The sequence below is a fragment of the Ananas comosus genome, linkage group 14 (assembly GCF_001540865.1).
Source record: "Ananas comosus cultivar F153 linkage group 14, ASM154086v1, whole genome shotgun sequence".
Lineage (NCBI taxonomy): Eukaryota > Viridiplantae > Streptophyta > Magnoliopsida > Poales > Bromeliaceae > Ananas > Ananas comosus.
In genome coordinates this window covers 11,353,279-11,370,567 of record NC_033634.1, presented here as the reverse complement: position 1 = coordinate 11,370,567, position 17,289 = coordinate 11,353,279, and the positions used below count along the sequence as shown (strand labels likewise).

The 17,289-nt window shown below is 37.7% G+C and overlaps 2 protein-coding genes across 2 annotated transcripts; both read left to right on the top strand.

Moving 5' to 3' along the window:
• Positions 665–6,051, top strand: LOC109720617 (protein ENDOSPERM DEFECTIVE 1-like). The gene is made up of 6 exons (XM_020247854.1): positions 665–2,682; positions 2,778–2,897; positions 4,303–4,419; positions 4,540–4,629; positions 5,487–5,594; positions 5,673–6,051. The coding sequence occupies exons 1-6, from the start codon at positions 1,501–1,503 to the stop codon at positions 5,730–5,732; spliced, it is 1,677 nt and encodes a 558-aa protein (XP_020103443.1). The 5' UTR covers positions 665–1,500; the 3' UTR covers positions 5,733–6,051.
• On the top strand, positions 6,804–17,149 carry LOC109720485 (enhancer of polycomb-like protein 1). The gene is made up of 12 exons (XM_020247637.1): positions 6,804–7,638; positions 8,693–8,822; positions 9,843–9,945; positions 10,766–10,889; positions 11,391–11,456; positions 11,657–11,695; positions 12,511–12,591; positions 12,888–12,935; positions 13,902–13,952; positions 14,053–14,121; positions 14,801–15,034; positions 16,338–17,149. Exons 1-12 carry the CDS (start codon positions 7,504–7,506, stop codon positions 16,578–16,580), a joined length of 1,323 nt encoding a protein of 440 aa, XP_020103226.1. The 5' UTR covers positions 6,804–7,503; the 3' UTR covers positions 16,581–17,149.

Sequence of the window (17,289 nt, the reverse complement as noted above, 5' to 3'; positions counted from 1 at the left end):
GTATTCTTATTTTTTGTGCCAATTTTTAGATCCCATCGTGGTTCTCTAAATTATTTGCCACTAATGATTTTCAAAATTATATTTCAGAGTTATTTGGCTGGCTCGTTTGTGCGCGTGATAGACGAGCGCTGCACGAATTTTTCGTCAAAGAGGTACTAACCCCGTGAAGTATGAAAATAAAAAAAAATTATAACGGACGGTATTTGTAATGGTTTTTTTTTTTTTTTTTTCACTAATTCTGTGAGCGAAATTGACTTATTCATCGAAATAGTACTGTCTCAATTAGATGTCAGAATAAGTTATGCGATGATAACTTTTTTTCGTAAGTTTAAAAGCACCATTTATAATTTTTGCTTACAGTTTCAATATTTTTAGAAAAAAAAAATACAAAGCATTCTCAAAATATTATAAATTATCAAACAAGCAGCCCCTAATACAAATATATTCACATGTGGAGTATTTTATTTTATAAATATAAATTGTCAACCAAAATGACCTGAGTTTTATATATTTGCTTTTATATTTTTGCTCCCACATAACCGTTCTCAACTTTTTTTTTTTTTTTTTTTAGAGATAATTTCATTAAGCTCGTTATAAACATATCGAATAGCAAATATATTCATACAAAATCTAATTTTTCATATTTATTTTTGCAAAAATTTTAACATTTTCAAATATACTCTCGTTATTAGAATTCATTAAAAAAATATAGTTAACTATAGATAAATTACTTAACCTTGATTAGTGAATGAGATAGGTTGACTTTTTTAACCCTCTTATATCTTTAATGGCAAAAATAACATTTTATTTCTAAAGGAAGAATATGATTGTTGAGATTTTTGGGGAACATTTCTGTATAATTTTAGCAATTGAAATTTTTGGAGAGGCATATTTGTGATGGAAAAAAAATTATTTCATTTATCTTCTATTAAAAAATAAACAATAATCTGACGGTAAAGAACTAGAGGAGTAAATATGAATATCACTGAATTTGGTACGAATAAATATAAAAAGTCAAACTTTACAGGAATATATCTGCTATTCGATATGTATACAAGGAGCAATATAAAATTATTTATTTGTTTAAAAAAATTATACACAAGTTCCTAATTATGGTACATTTTAAGGGCCAAGATGTAATAAATAATATGACCGGTTCATAAGATGACGTGGTGGACTCGGTTCAATGTTATCTCTCCCGTTCCAACTCCTTGATCCGTTTCGCGAACTTTTTCGACCGTTATTATCCCCTCTCTCTCTCTCTCTCTCTCTCTCTATAAAACCCTAATAAGAAAAAAAAAACTAGCCGTTGCGTGGAGAGACGTTCTCCAACGGCTACTTCTCCCCCCCCCCTCTCTCTCCCTCCTCACACTTTTCTCTTCTCCTCCTCTCCAACACCACCACCACTTCCCCACTCTCTTTCTCTCTCTCTCTCTCTCTCTCTCTCTCTTCCATCGCCATTAGAGCACCGCCATTAGAGCACCACCTCCACTCTCTATAATGGCCTCCGCGGCCACCTCCACCCCGACGCCAACAAGCCCTCCTCCGCCGCCGCCTCCGCCGCCGCCTCCCGCGGCCGAGAACCGGGCGCGGCCCCGCCGACGCGCCCGCGAGGTGAGCTCGCGCTACATGACGACCCCATCCCCCTCCTCCTCCTCCTCCTCCTCCCATGGTGGAGGCGAAACCCACCTCGCCTCCTCCCCGCGAATGCCCTTCCCAGTCCCCGCTCTCCCTCCCCACCCGCTTCTCTCCCTGCCCAAGAAGCCGCCGAACCACGCCGCCACCGCCGACCCAGAACCTGCTCGATCATTTGCTGATGAGAACCGGCCGGCTCCGGCTTCCGTTCGCCGTGGCCTCGAGACCCCCCTCTCGACTGGTATTCATAGTAAACCCGTTGGCACTCAGCGGAAACGGGCGGTGGTGAGGCTATTCGGCGAGAACGGCGGGGAAAAATCGGATCTTGCAGAACTTGCGAAGCCCGCGGAGAGCAAAAGAAGGCCACGGCCCGGGACCCCGATCACTTTACATTCTATTGATAGGAGTAGTAGTTCTTGTAGCACGCCGAGATCGGAGTCCCTGAGCCAAAATTTGATGAGATTGACGAGTGCTGGCACTGCAAGAAGAGCGATTTCACGACCTCCGACAGCTGCTCGAGCAAGTTCCTCTCAGAAAGAGGGGTGTGCAGGTCACAGTGTTGAGGAGGCGTTTTCGGAAAGCTCTTCTGCTTTGGCGGATTTATCTGATGCCGAAACTTGTAGTGTGAGTAGCCAGTGCGGGCTCTGCGACAGCCCTCCGCTGCTCCCTGCTCCGAGCAGATTATCGTCTGATCTTCGGTCGTCGATGCCGGAGGCTGATCTCTTGCCGACAATGTCAGCGAAAAGGGTTTTTGATGGTCGGGAGGATCCTTCATGTAGATCGTCAAATCCGCTCTGCTACCGATCGCTGAACTCTGCTTTGTCAAATTGCCAACCAATCAAGAATGGTGGGAAACCCCCTCTTGTGTCGAAGCCTCCGCAGCCGCCAATCTCGAAATTGGCGGTCGACGTTAAGAAGGGGAAGAAGGGATCGGGTCGGCAAGAGGATGCTCATGTGCTTCGATTGCTTGACAATTGCTATGTGCAATGGAGACTCACGAATGCAAAGGCGCAGGCGGCGGCCAAGGCTCGGAGTCTCACAGCCGAGGTTAATACTTTATGCAATCTTTAGCGATTGAATCAGATTTTGTTTGAATTTCTGTTCTTTGTTTGAATTTAAAAGCGTTTTTTTTTTTTGTACAGAAATCACTATTTGGGCTCTCCGCGAAGATCTCGGAGTTGCAAAACTCGGTTGTGGAGAAGAGGACTGAACTCGAGCAGTGGAGAAGAAGAGAGAGGTTGTATTCAATCCTCGAACCGCAAGTAAGGCTTATTCTACGGACCTCGATGTTAATTAGTGGTTGTTTTCTCATATGCTTTTGACTTTTAGATTTTTTTATGCTTTTACAAGAAATGGATCACTCGAACTTAGGTGTGCCGAATCGAACAATCCTTTAAGTTACAATTTTGAAGGCCAATTTACATGTGGCATGACACTTTGAACATAGTGGAAAGAGACCTTAAACCTCTACAGTAAACAATAGCACTTTACTAACTTAGCTTCTCAAGTACTTGGCACAAAGGTCCATCTTGCAACTCTTCGTCCTGTCCACAAAGCAAACAATCCTTTGCTCAACTCGAAGAACAGAGTTTTCTAACCCTTAACATTTTGGAATATGCTGCATTTTGACGTGGATTTCCTTAATCCTAATGGTTTTATAAGAAATATCTTTACGAGTAAGGGATGGTTTGTTATTGAGGCCTTATCTAATGCTATTAGGCAAAATGGAGTTGGGGTGAAAGCATATAAAAACATACTTCTCCGTTTTTCCGTGGGGCTGCAGAAAATATATTGTAACTAATGGCGTATTTTTTATCGTACTTTCTTATCACATGTAACGCAATCTTTCTGCAATTCCAAACAGAGCCTAGAAACTACTCCACTAAGAAAATCTGTTAGTGAGAAACTAATCAATCAAAAAAACATGTGATTGGAAAACTTGAACCAAGTTCACACAATAAATACTTTTGTTATGTTGAATCTTATTGTTGTTGCAAGTACTATTTGTCATGGACACTAGTATGCGTTATCTTCAGTATATTCTATAATAGTTAATTGCGTCATTAGGATATCAGAATCATCTTTAAACTATGCAGTTCCAACAATCAGTGTTATTGAACCACTTAACGGAGTGGGTAAAGAACCATTGTTTGATTCTTTTAATATAAGTTTTCCATTTCAATCAACGCAAAAAGGATGAATCCTAGGCCCGACCATGATAAAAAAAAATTATCAGATCCTCTGCTGCTCTTATCATCTCTTCCACCAAAATGTCAAGTGCAAATGTGTAGCAACTCGTAATCCTTTTATTCTCTCATCTGTTCAGACTCAGAAAATGCAAAAATTGCTATTTATTCTTTCTCTGTTATTGACATACAAAAAGTAGTTTTTTTAATGTGGGATCGATTGCACTCATTTAGCTGGTTAGTTATAAAGAAGAATAATTAGATAGACACATATTGGCTTAGAGAAACAAAAAAGAATACTGAAATAATTGTATTACCAAAAATGATTAGATAGACACATATTGGCTTAGAGAAACAAAAAAGAATACTGAAATAATTGTATTACCAAAAATGAAATATAAGCTATTAAAGCAATTCAAGGGGTTAGATGTTCAAATGTATCCATTAATTGTTATTAAGTGTCTCCATTTTCCATTGCTAGATGCCATATTTGGATGAGTGGGCCATCCTGGAAGAAGATCACACAAGTTCTCTCACAGCAGCGACAACGGCTCTTCAGGATGCTTCACTCCGGCTTCCTATAGATGGCGACATGAGGGTAAATTTGTCTTTCCAAGCTATACTTTATGTGGGGATTTGTCTTTTTTTTTTTTCTTTTATTCCCTCCCATTATTTGCATTCGATACATAGTTTAACTTAGTTAAGTTTTTATTTACAGGTAGAAATTACAGAGCTCAAAGAAGTCCTCGACTCAGCGGTGCAGATGCTCGAGTCCTTATCTCCTAATGTTCAAAGTTTTCTACCAAAGGTGAGGAAACTATTCAAAGAATGCACGGAATCTGTCAAAGGAAGTTCTCTATGCTAAATATATCTGATATATCAAACGCGGCAACTTATATATAGAGATACATAAACATAGATGTATCCGCAGATATATTTATGTGGCTTTATATCCTGCAAAATATGAGTGTGTTCACATAAGTCTTTCAAATTTTGATTTCTTACATATAAATGCCTTCCCCTCTTTGCAAACAAAAACTATTTTGTATCATAGAGCCAACTTTTCCCCCATGATTTTGCAAGAGATCACATTTGGTAAAAATTAAAAAGAATAGTTTCTTACTCTTTAAACTTTTTTCTTATTTCTAAATTGCCATCTCGGTAAAATGCAGAACAAAATATAAGTGATGATTTTTGCAAGGATATATAAATATATATAGAGAGAGAGAGAGAGAGCTGGAATACTATTAATAGTATGATACTATCCACTTTGTGACCATTAGATGTCTAGCGTTGAGTAGGTGGTTGGTATAGTGGTAATGATCTAAGAGTGGAAAAGTGGATAGTATGGACTGTTAATAGTATCCTAATTGAACTCTCTCTCTCTCTATATATAGCATGGCGATAGTAAGAGTGGAAACTTATGTTCAATTAGGTGTAAAACTCACTTGAAGCGACACAAAAATTATGTTCGAGGACATAATGATAGTATGAGTGGCAGATTAAAGTTCAATTCGATGCGAAACTCGGTAAAAATAGAAAACAAGAAGAAGAACAAATGTTAATGCATGTATTCTCTATCTGATTTGTTGTTTCGTTACTTATTATTTACATGAAAAGAAAGATACTTTTATTTACGAATCAAGTGATCTTCTTGTCGTGAAGGCCGAAGGAATCGAAGATATAGCCACTGATCTCGCAAAAGTAGTTAGTAGTGAAAGATCCCTTATCGAGGAATGCGGAAATCTTTTGTCAGAGGCGCACAATCTGCAGGTAATTCTCTCACCGCAAACTCGTCTATCTTCTGACATTTATGTAATATTATTAACCTGTTGAACTCCAATCATGCAGGTGAAGGACTCCAGTTTAAGAAGCCAACTAATGCAATTGAGGCAGATGAGGGCATTGTAACTAAGCAAGGGAGCGTCGAGTCCGAGTTATTCGAGTCTCTCTTCGACATCTCACTTACGAAAGCGATAGCCAATTTGTGTCACTACGATAAACCATTCTTTCCGATTCCTTTTTCTCCTATCAATAAACGAAGCGAAAAGCATGCCATTTGAATCGAAATTTGCTGATTCCTTTGTAGGATAGATGAGCAATTCTTTTCCGCTTCCTCTTGTCACAACACCAGTATTTTTGTTCAATTGATTCTTTTCTCGTAAAGAGAATGTATGATAGATCTCGTATTATAAAATGCCCTTGGTTGGCTGTATTTTCAACTGCAGTAGTAGATGAAGTAGTTTTACCTCTAAGATCAATTGTGGATCATCGGTCGAAAACTTTTACCGGGTTTTCTTTTTTTACTTTGATCCCTAAACTCTTCTCTCGTATGCGTGTATCTGTCACGTTAAGCGCAATCTCAACACCCTCAATATCGACCTCTCGCATGTGACTTTATGTCGACCTCTCGCATGTGACTATGTCGACCTCATGCACAGCATTGACTATCTCTTTTGGAGTATCTGATGCTTTGGGACTAAAATAAAAGTCCCATGCTTTGGGGCTAAAACAAAAGGTTAGGGACCAAAATAAAAAAAAATGGATAAAAAAGTTAGGACATATGCATATAATAAGGGAAAATTGCACTACTAGTCCCCGAAGTTGAGTTATGTTTCGTTTTGGCCCTCAAACTTTTAATTTCAATAATCAAGACCCTGAACTCTTAGTAAGATTTCAACTGTGAGATGGATAAAATATTTTTAATGCATTATATTAAAAAAATTATAACTCAAATGAAAAAAAATTTTTGATGAATGTGTGGTGCATGAATATACAGATGCTCTGGGTGTAAGCAATAATTTATTCTTTATTAGTAAAATGTAGATTTTTTTTTTTTTTTTTAAGGACATTTGCATAATCAAACTATACGACACTCCCTACGCTCTTTCCATGCGACTACCCGCACGTTTAATCGTATGCGGTCCAAGCGACAAAAAAAAAAAAAAAAAAAAAAAAAAAACTCCTTCGACCACCCCCGACACCTCTCTCTCTCTTCTTCATTCCCTCCCTTTTTAACCCTACTCTTTTGAAACCCTAGAATTCCAAACCCTAGCGATCCAATCCCTCCTCCCCCGACTCCTCTCCCCTCCCAATTCCCCTCTCCTCTCGCGCCTCCCCTCCTCTCCTCTTCGTCCCCTTCGCGCCGACCCACGCCGCGCTCGGTCCCGTCTCCTAGGCCCCCGCGACCTTGAAACCCTAGTCGAATTGGTCCCCGAGCTCGCTTCTTCGCTCTTGCTCCCCAGGACGAGTCGGTGCTTTGCATGAAGGTGGGACCTTGCTGGCTCCTTTTCTCCACGGGGACGGGGACGGTGCTAGGGCATCGGTGGTGAGGGGAGGAATCTTGTTTCGAGGCCTTTTCTCGGGCCCTTTTGCTAACTAGGTTCGGAATTTGCGTGCTCTTGATTCTAGGGTTCCCCTTTCCCCGAGCTCTGTGGTCGAATTGGGGTGGTGCACTTGTTTGAGCTAGTTGGGCAGTGGTGTGCAGTTACAGAAATGTGGTAAATGGCGGTGCCCTCGTGCTCGGAGGGCGATTCGGTAGATACTGAGTAAGAGGTAGAAGTAGTAGTAGTAGTTCTTTTTGTTGTTGAGGGGGGGGTGGTAGGTTTTAGTTATAGTGGTGAATTGGGAGTTGGTGGATTTGTTGGTGCAACGGTGGTATTGGCAAGGAGATGAATTGGATATGAGTAGACTCTCAATTAGGCCTCGTCCCCTCGACATACACAAGAAGATCGCTATCGTTAAATCCATTAAAGAGTTCGAGGATGATGAGGTGCCCCGCAATTCCGTGGTGCTGCGGTCAGAAGCTGAAGCTGAGGTAATGCGAATCTCCAACTTCAGCTTTCGGGTCTCAAACTTGTTGTCTTGGATTAAAGTTGGCAACTTTGCTTTGTTCCTCTTGATTCAATGTAACTGAGGTGGCAGTAATGCAGTTGTAACCTTATTGTAAGCGAGAGCAACGGCCTGTTCCGGCAAGCCGGAACTTTCCCGCTAATTCTTTGAGAACAGCTGATCAAAGAAGCCACGGCAGCTTTTCGAACAATGGCCTAAAAGCCAGAGAAAACCGTTAGTGTCCCAAATGTCGGCTTCTGCTTCTTGAGTAGAGCTGAGGAGAAGCTTTGTAAGCTGTGTGGAATTGGCAGTAACACAGGGTCCATCGTCGTTGGCCTACACATAATGTTGTCTCTCCTTGTATTAAAATTTGGTTATGCAACCCAGTTTTTAAAGACATTTGCGGGATTTGTTTAACATTGGCATCTAATTAAGGAAAGAAATAGGTCCTTTCTATTCTTTTCCTCACATTGGTCGGTTAGGTGATTGGGTTCTCTACGGATCAAAAGAGTCTAAAAGAGAAAGCTTTAATTCTTTTATTGGTACATATTCATTGCGATATATCACGATTTTATTATCTATGCTTTTATAATACAAGAATTTATATCCTATAATATTCTAATCGCATTGTGAAGGGCATTTCAGGAAATGGGTTTAAGAGGTTTATGTTGGATTGTTATTTATATAGAAAGAGTCATTTCGTCGTTGAGCTTACATTAGCAGTATTAATAAAAAAGGAGAAGCTTGACGGATTCATTTATGAACATCTTAGGCAGTTGTTACTATCTTTTCTGATTTTCCAGCTTCCATTTAAAGTACTTCTTGTATGACTTACCATAATTGCAAGTTACTATCATGTTGTACGTTGGAGATATAACTACAAGCTAATTTTCTCCCTTCTTGTTAAATGGTCTTTCCTCGTTATTCAAGTCTGTTTCCTCCTTTATATGGTAGCCCTAATTTTCTTTGAAGTTTATGCTCTCCGATTTGATAAAATAAAGTGATTGACCTCTCTATTATTATTTGCTTTTATTTTATAGGTACCTCAAGTTCCTAGCAAGAAAAGTGCTCAAGAAATACCTACTCCACAGTTCAGTGTTGTGGAAACATACGAAAGAGATTATTCTCGCACCTTCGCACAACCTACATCATATGTACGTGGAAGAGGAGGTTCGTTGCAAATTGTTGTTTCGGAGATTAGTCAATTTGCTTTGTTTTTTCATGTTTAGCCTACACCCTTGAATTCTTTTGGAAGCCTTAGGGATCTCGGTGATTCTTGCTTTTAGTGTGTTGGAGTGACTTTGAGATGTGCTCTTGGCTTATCCGCAAGAGTGCATCTTGGGGCTAATATGCACAGATCTCAAAACTAGCCTCTTGTGCAATAAGGTGGACCCAAAAGCATTAGAGCTAAATCTCTGTTAATTCTAGACAGAAGAATCCATCTGTTATCTGAACTATAGCTCATAGCTTAATTTTGAAATGGGTATTTAAACTTAAAAATTTTTTTTATCTTACCGCTTGATTTTGCAGTCAATTTGATTTCAGTACCTCTTTGTCAAATATTCAGCGGTATTTGTAACTTTTTTGATAGAATACTAACTAAATATTTTGTTAATTGATGGAAATCACTAGAACATTTTCGAGTTTTCTGAGTTATGAATAGTGCTATATGCTTAAGTAGTAAATTAAAGTTTAGATACCCATTGCAAATGCAGTATAGTTCAGTTAAGGTCACCGTCAAGGATTTAAGTGTCGTGGCATGGAGTAGTGCCGAGCATTTGGCAGCATGGTATGGCATATTGTCTCTCACGCCATGCTTATGTGTATCATCAACAAAAATAACCTGTGTGCCGACACACTATGGCATGAAACATAGATTTTATTTTGCATCAATATATTCTAATTGCTTATTTTATATCTTTACCAAATCTTTTGCACTTTATTGATATAAATGCTTGCTAATTTCAAAGCAAAGAGGATTTTGAGTCATGCCAACACACGGGGGTTGTATCGTGCCGATATCTTGTTGGCATGGTACGGCACAGTGGGCACGGGTCATGTCGATGGGCATTTAAATCCTTGGTCTCCATTGTTTGTTTTAACTCATCTTTCTATAGTTTTCATGTCAATTCTGTTTTTACAACATGTAATTCAACCATGATGTGTCTGAGCAATGGTTACTGTCCACAGCCAGGGCTGAGATTGGCGAATTTGTTGAGTATGACTTGGACAATGAAGATGAGGACTGGCTTGAAGAGTTTAACACTGAGAAGAAGATTCTTACACATGAAAAGTAACATAAGCTCTGAATAAAGTTTTAGAGAGATCCTTTTCGATCTATAGCAGCGTTTTTTGTTTTTTCATAACTTTGTTTTATTATGAGATAGACATCATTACAAGAAGAGATTTCATTTTATTGTTTCTAACCACAAAGTCTAATAGTAAGCACGTAAGAATGAATAACATGTATTAGGCGTGATTCATTGGAACTTCTTTTCAGTTCTGTCGTTATTAGTTATTCCAAATTTTCTCGTTGATAATCGTTTTTTGTCCTTGCTAATGATATTGAACATATGAAGCCTTAATTATATTACAACTTGAGATGGAGGCTTTCTTGATAATTTTGTACCCTGATAGTACTCTTAGAGCATCTAAAACTCTTAACCTTCTTTTTTTCTTAACAAAGCATAGCTTTGCTATTAATCTCTTCCGAAATTTTATTCATTTTTGGCTTTAAAAGGTAACTTCGATATCTGAAGGGCCATGGGGAAGGCAATCTTTTATAAGTTGAACGGATTGCCGAATTAGAAGATAGGGCACACATGTGAAGAAAGTAAAATAGAAAAAGGAAAGGAGTGGGTGATGTAAACGCACAAAATTAAGCAGGCCGTAAGGAGCTGTTACATTCAATAGAAAAAGTATATTCTTTGACCATTAGCTTTCAGATGGTTGTCATATCACTTCAGCTTTTCTGTAATTGGAGGAAATTGCCACATTTTCTATCAAAAACAACATTTTATTACTGTAGCATGGCAACTATTTTTTGACTAGACTTTTTACATATATTTATGTTCCTTTTGGACTTGCTAAATGTGTACTTTTTTTTTCTTTAGATTAGAGAACCTTCTATTTAAGTTGGAAGTGTTGGATCATAAGACTCGAGAAAGGGCAGGCATTATAACGCCCACCTTCGGATCACCTATTCCAGTTCTTTTGCAGCTAGATGCTGCTATGGAGGTAAAACTATATCACCTTCATGGAGTTCTTTTTTTCTTTTTTTCATTTTCTATTTTATCCATGTCGCATGCCTACATCATACATAGATTTATATCTGCACATTAGATGCTATTAGTAACTTAGTATTAACTGGATTGCAACAATTATGGTGTTTGCTGGAACAGTTCTTATCTACCACCTTATCTTTTAGTGTGTGTTGTACGTCGAATATTTACCTTTTACATATCAGACTACACATCTTAGGTAGCATATCCATATTTTTAAAAAATTCTCGCTTCAAAATTTGTAAACGATTTTTAATGAGAACTCGAAGTACTGTACTTCATACTGTAGCAACCTGTTAGATGTAGTATACAGTTAATAAATATTACAGTCTTCATGTATGCATAACAATTCTGTGAGTAGACATAATGTATATTCTGCCAATTTTTCATCTCATCTATCATTATATTCGGGTTATCTAATCATATTTACATATTCTTGTAATTATCTTATTTTCAGGCTTTGCAATCCTTATCTGTGCGATATTCAGTTTGTCAGTCTGTATTTAACTACTGGAGAGCAAAGGTACGCAGCAAGAAGTTCAACCAAACATCTATTACCCTTTCCTTTTTTTTTCACGTCATGAAAATCTACTTAAACCTTCCCCTTGGGATGGATAATTTTATAAATATTGTGAAGTCTTACGCTTTCAGTGTGGATTGATTATAAAGATTTTGTTGATATGCTTTAATTATATTCTTACATTTTTTTTTTTCTGTTATCAGCGAGAGCGGTGGCAAAAGCCTATTTTGCGGCGATTGCAGGTTAGATATTGATACTGAATTATTATATTTTTTTTCTTCACTTTGGAAAGCGTGATTCACGTAATTAATCGACCTACCTTCGATTTAGTAGGTAATTACTTGCTTATTGTTAGTGCAGCTACCTTGTGTTTAGTAGGCAAAATCCAGTCAGTTTTAGTGCACCCTACCTTGTATAAGATTTACTTTGGTATTTTTGTATGGCTATTATGAAGTCACTGTTCTCTTATGAGTCATTATGCACCGGTCGAAATTGCCTGTAAAGAAATTTTACTGATTAGGAATTAGCTTTGCAATTTTGACCGTACTGACTATACTTGTGAGCTCTGTATATAACTTTTTGTATGCTGCATTTATGCATTAATTTGCATTAATTAGGATTTTCCCAAGTTTTTAAAATGTTTTGTAAATTAGTCATATCCATGCGTGGACTATTAATGTGAAAATATCTAGTAACTTAGAACGCTTTAACTTTCGCTATATAAGCAGAATAAATCCTTGCTCATATCAGCATATTAATAGGTCCATTTTTATGTTTGGTAACTATTTAGGAAATGTAAGAATAAATCGAGATAAGATGCATTAAAAGATACAAGAAGCTGTTTTTCAGAAGGGGCCTTGCAATTATATGCTACTTCTTTAGAGCTTATAACGTGATATATGTATAATTTTGCTGGTGACTTTCATGTCTGGTTTCCTCGTTGTAGGTCTCTTGAGTTTCCCATGTCTGTTAACCCTTTTTTTTTTTTGGCTTCTAACTACTTTTTCATTTTAGTTGTTCAAATAAGCTGACTACCTTTTTGTTGCTTATTTTGAAGCCACCTCCGCCAGTCAATGACACGAACCCATACAATGTATTTAGACCAAGAGAAAAGGCCCCTCGTCTCCACACAAGAAGGGTGAGTTTTGGAGCTTATTTTGAAGTGCTTAGTTTCTCTCACCGAAAAAGAATGTTAGACCTTCTGCAGCGTATCTTGAGCTTCTGTGGAAATGCTGATTGAGACATCAAGAAGCACCGACAGCTTCTTGATTAAAATCCTCTCAATTGCTTATAGCCGCTGTAGAAGCATAAAGCTTCAAACTTGAGCTTTCGTTTTTCGGACCCAGCGTTCATTTGAGCTTCCTGTGACAGCAAAGCTCCAGTGTTTTTGTTTGCCTGTTTAATATTGACTTTTTGGCTTTTCTGCTATCGCAGATGCAAAGGAGGGAAAACAATGTTCAATCCTTTGAAAAACTTCGGCTGGTAAATTCAGTTGTCACTCTAGCGCTATCTTTATAATAGAAGCTTCTTGAGAGTGGGTTTTGCTTCTCATACATTTACATGTAGCATTCGCCTTTCTGCTTTATTATTTGTTATTAAATAATCTCTTTTTTTTCTTATTAATAAGAGTTTTTGTAGTGTGATTCTTCCTCTTTTTTGTATTAATTACTGCATATCTTTACCAAAGGCTTTTCATCAAGGATTTAAGTACCCATCAGCACGGGCCGTATTTACTGTGCCGTATCGTGCCAACAAGATATCGGCACGATACAGATCCCGTACCGATGGCACAACTCAAAACCCTATATTCTTTAAATTAGTAAATAATTTTCTCAATAAAAGTTTAAAAGATTTGATAAAAATACATAATAAATAGTTAAAATATTTTGTTTCTAAAGAAAATAAATATTTCATTCTATTATGTGTCGGCACATATGAACTTTTTGTGACTGGCACGCATCGGCACGGCCCGGCACATACTGTGCCGTACCGTGCTAGCAAGTTTCTGGCACGACTCTGTGCCACGGCACTTAAATCCTTGCTTTTCGTATCTCTCGGCATCTTTGAATTCATTTTTCACTATATGAATAAGAATTATGTATACTTCTGTTCAATGCCACGTTACTCGAATTGGTTAAAAGTCCTAGAATACCCAAACCAAAAGAGCACAAATTCGGATGGGTTATAGCCATCCATATCCTTCATATTTTTGGACATGTTAATGTTGAGTTCATGAAAATGAATTTATTGTCAATAATACTTTGGCGATTTTTAGCCCGATGTATAACTTTGTTCCCTTCGTTTACTCCGATTCTAGGTGAATGTTGACGGAGATGTTGAGAAAAGAGTTCACTGATAATTTACTTCATCTTAATTAGTTCCTTAAGATACTAGTTCTGGGTTTGTTTGCTTGGCTTCTTACCATAAATAACTTAAATTCTACAACAGGTTAGGCGTAACTTGGACCAGGCAAAAACTTTATTGGAGGCATTGATCAAGGTTTTGTTTCTTAAGCATCTAATCAGCTTTATCTTACAGTGTTCATTAGCTATGTAGAAGCTGCATATTCTGTGAACTAATATAGGGCATAAATTAACAGAGGGAAGAAAGGAAGCGAGAAATCATGGAATGCGAGGTCAGCCTTCAGCGCATTCAAATGAAATATAAGGTAAAGTCTAATAATTGTATTCTCTTTTTTTTTTTTTCCTTTTTTTTAGTTATGTCTTATGAATGACCATAAGGTGTAAAAGCTCGCAGTTTATCATGCATTTTATATTGTGTGACAATTATTATCAAGAACATGTTTAGCTACCGCATGTTGTAATAAAGCAACACTTATGACCTGCCTTTTTTCTTTTTTTCCTTTTCTGTTTACGTGGTTCTGACTTCGTTTTGTTTATTCTTTGCTACTCAGAAAACCTGCATGGTTTCTATTCTGTCATGCAGATTTTGGGGTTTCTAAGATGCAGTTAATTTTAACTTAAGAGCTGGAAAGGCAGTAATAAGTCCATGTTGCCAACTTGTGATGCACTTATCTTCGGCTGTTAGCAGAAAACGAATTCTTGAATTATGTTTATTATCAGATGATATTAGAGACAGCTTGAACAATGTTGTTACAATTTATTTTTTGGTTCGTATTCCGCCATATTAAATCTACCATGTGGCATAAGCTACGTTTCTGCACTAAATTTGTTTTTGGGCTTATAGATGCCATTCATATGAAAACTCCCTACTGCAGAATAGATCATTTCTCTTTTCCCGGAATTCTGAACAGTTTATGAATTTTTCTTTTTTCTGTTCAATATGTTAATCGATCAATTAATTAATTTTAATTTTCCTTCTTTCAGAACGAGGCGCAGCTTGTTGAAGATGGGATGGCTTTGTCAGGATTCCAACCTGTTTCCAGCAAGTTTGGGTCGAGCGAAGATGATTACATGGACTCAGATGACACAGCAAACGGTCGAGCCTATGCTCGGCCTGCGCTTGCCCATCCAGTGTTGCCAGATTCGCAGCTTACGACCGTACGCATAAAACGAGAGTTCAAACGGAGACCTCTACTAAATGGATGGCTACAAAAGAGGGTATGCACACCCTTTCGCCATTGTTCAACTTCTTTTCTTTTTGTTTAGAAGTGAAAAATTTATATGATTGCGCTTCCAATTATAGGCCATTTTGATATAGATTCCTTAAATTTAGGTTGCTGTTGTTGTTTTTGTCCACCTTTTCCAACTATATATCTTCATCTTAGCGGATTTGCTGTGGGAATCAGTAGCCGTTTCGACATATATTACTTAAATTTTGTTGACCGTAAAGCCTAGTTTGGTAATGTGGTGGCTAAAAGTACTAATTTTATACTATGAAAGATTCAAAAAATTCAAAAGTACTTTCAATATTTACATTTTTTGTACTATAAAATTGTGATTGCTGCAATTGCAATTTCATAGTATAAAAGATGGAAAAATCGAAAGTGCTTTTAAAATTTTTAGGTCTCTCATAATATAAAAATGGTGCTTTTGGCCACCACATTAGCAAACTAGGCCTAAAACAGCAGAAATGTAGGAGGGGGGAAAAAGATCTAATTTGAGGGTGTCTGATTTTTTTGTTACCCATTTTCCGCATTCTACGAACCTGTGCTCAAGCCTCATAACCTAAAAAGAACTCATCTTCAACGAATTTATATATATATATGTATATATATACATATATATACATATATATATATGTATATATATACAGGTGCGTCTGGTATGCTTCTGGAAGCACGGAGCGCTCCGTGCTTCCAAGTTGTTTTCGATGTTCGGACTTTCGAATCGACGATCGGCTCCGTTAGACTTGATCTAGAGTATTTGAAGTATCTAGGAAATAAATTTTGCGATTTTTCGATATCATTTACCTAGTGATCGAAGTGGCTCAAAATCAACGGCTGAAAATAAAAATCTTACAAAATATGATGATATGACATTAAAATTTTAGATCAAAGTTATTGATCTTGTTTTATACGGTATAAAAAATTTTCTATAAAAATTTCATGTGATTTGGATATTTCTACACCGTTAAACTTGCAAACGGCTCACCACGGCCATTAAAATTATTGATTTTGAGCCCCTTTGATCACTAGGCAAATGATATCGAAAAATCACAAAATTTATTTTTTAGGTACTTCAAATACTCTAGATCAATTCTAACGGAGCCGATCGTCGATTCGAAAGTCCGAACATCGAAAACAACTTGGAAGCACAGAGGGCTCCGTGCTTCCAGAAGCATAACAGCCCACTCTATACATATATATATATATATATATATGTGTGTGTGTGTGTGTGTGTATAAATATACACTCTCCGCATTGTATATAAATCTCACCAAGCTACAATTTTTTTAATGCAGGATCCAGAAGAGCCAGTTTTGTTATTCACAAGACCACTGGATCCCGATAAACTGGCCGCCGTAGGAATAAAACCGCCGCCAGATCCTGCGGCCGAGAACGGCTCCTCCACGCCGCCGTACCGCTTCCACGGCCGGATCGGCCGCGGGGGTCGCATCATCTTCGATCGGTACAACCCTCTTCTCGGCGCTCCGGTCGCGCAGACGAGCTCCGCCCCGTATCTACCGCGCATGCCGAACGGTTAAAGGCCCAAAACTACATGCTGCTTCAGCTTTCTACGTATATTTAAAATGATTCAGCTGCTGGAGAGAAGGGAAAAGCCAAAATCAGATCATGGGATTGGGTTTAGAAATGTGACGAAGGAAAAATGAATGTATGTTGGGGCATCTTTCGCAGCTTTGTCGAAAAAACAGGGGAGTAAATTGCGAGTGCGCGGTTAGAAATAGGGGCTTTATTGCAATGCTCAAAAGAGATTTTAACACTCCCCCTTCACCATTGTACAATTAATTTACGTCGTAGGTCATAAGCTTAGAGCATTATTTTTCTCCAAATTTTCCGCTTGTATTGGTCTCTATTTAATCTCATGCTCTCTTAATCTTATTCATCATTCAGAAAGGGGATGATCCATTTGTTGTGATAGTAGGGTTTTTTTTTCCCCCCTTTTTCTTAAATTAAAAATATTTGCTTTTAGGGGATAGTTTGTGTTGGAAATTTATCAAGATCTAGTAACAAATTATTTACTAGGTTTTTTTTTTAATGTAGTGTTTGTATAAAGCTGTGTTGTCAATGTTGTAGCAAGATAATCTTATTATTATTATCCTGGGGAGATTGCAAATGATTTGTTTCAATTAGGTTCATACCTTGTGGTTTTATTTTGGGAAAATTTCAAATACCACCCATGTGGTTTCGTACTTTCTCACTTTAGTATCATGTGGTTTAAAATGTATCAATTTA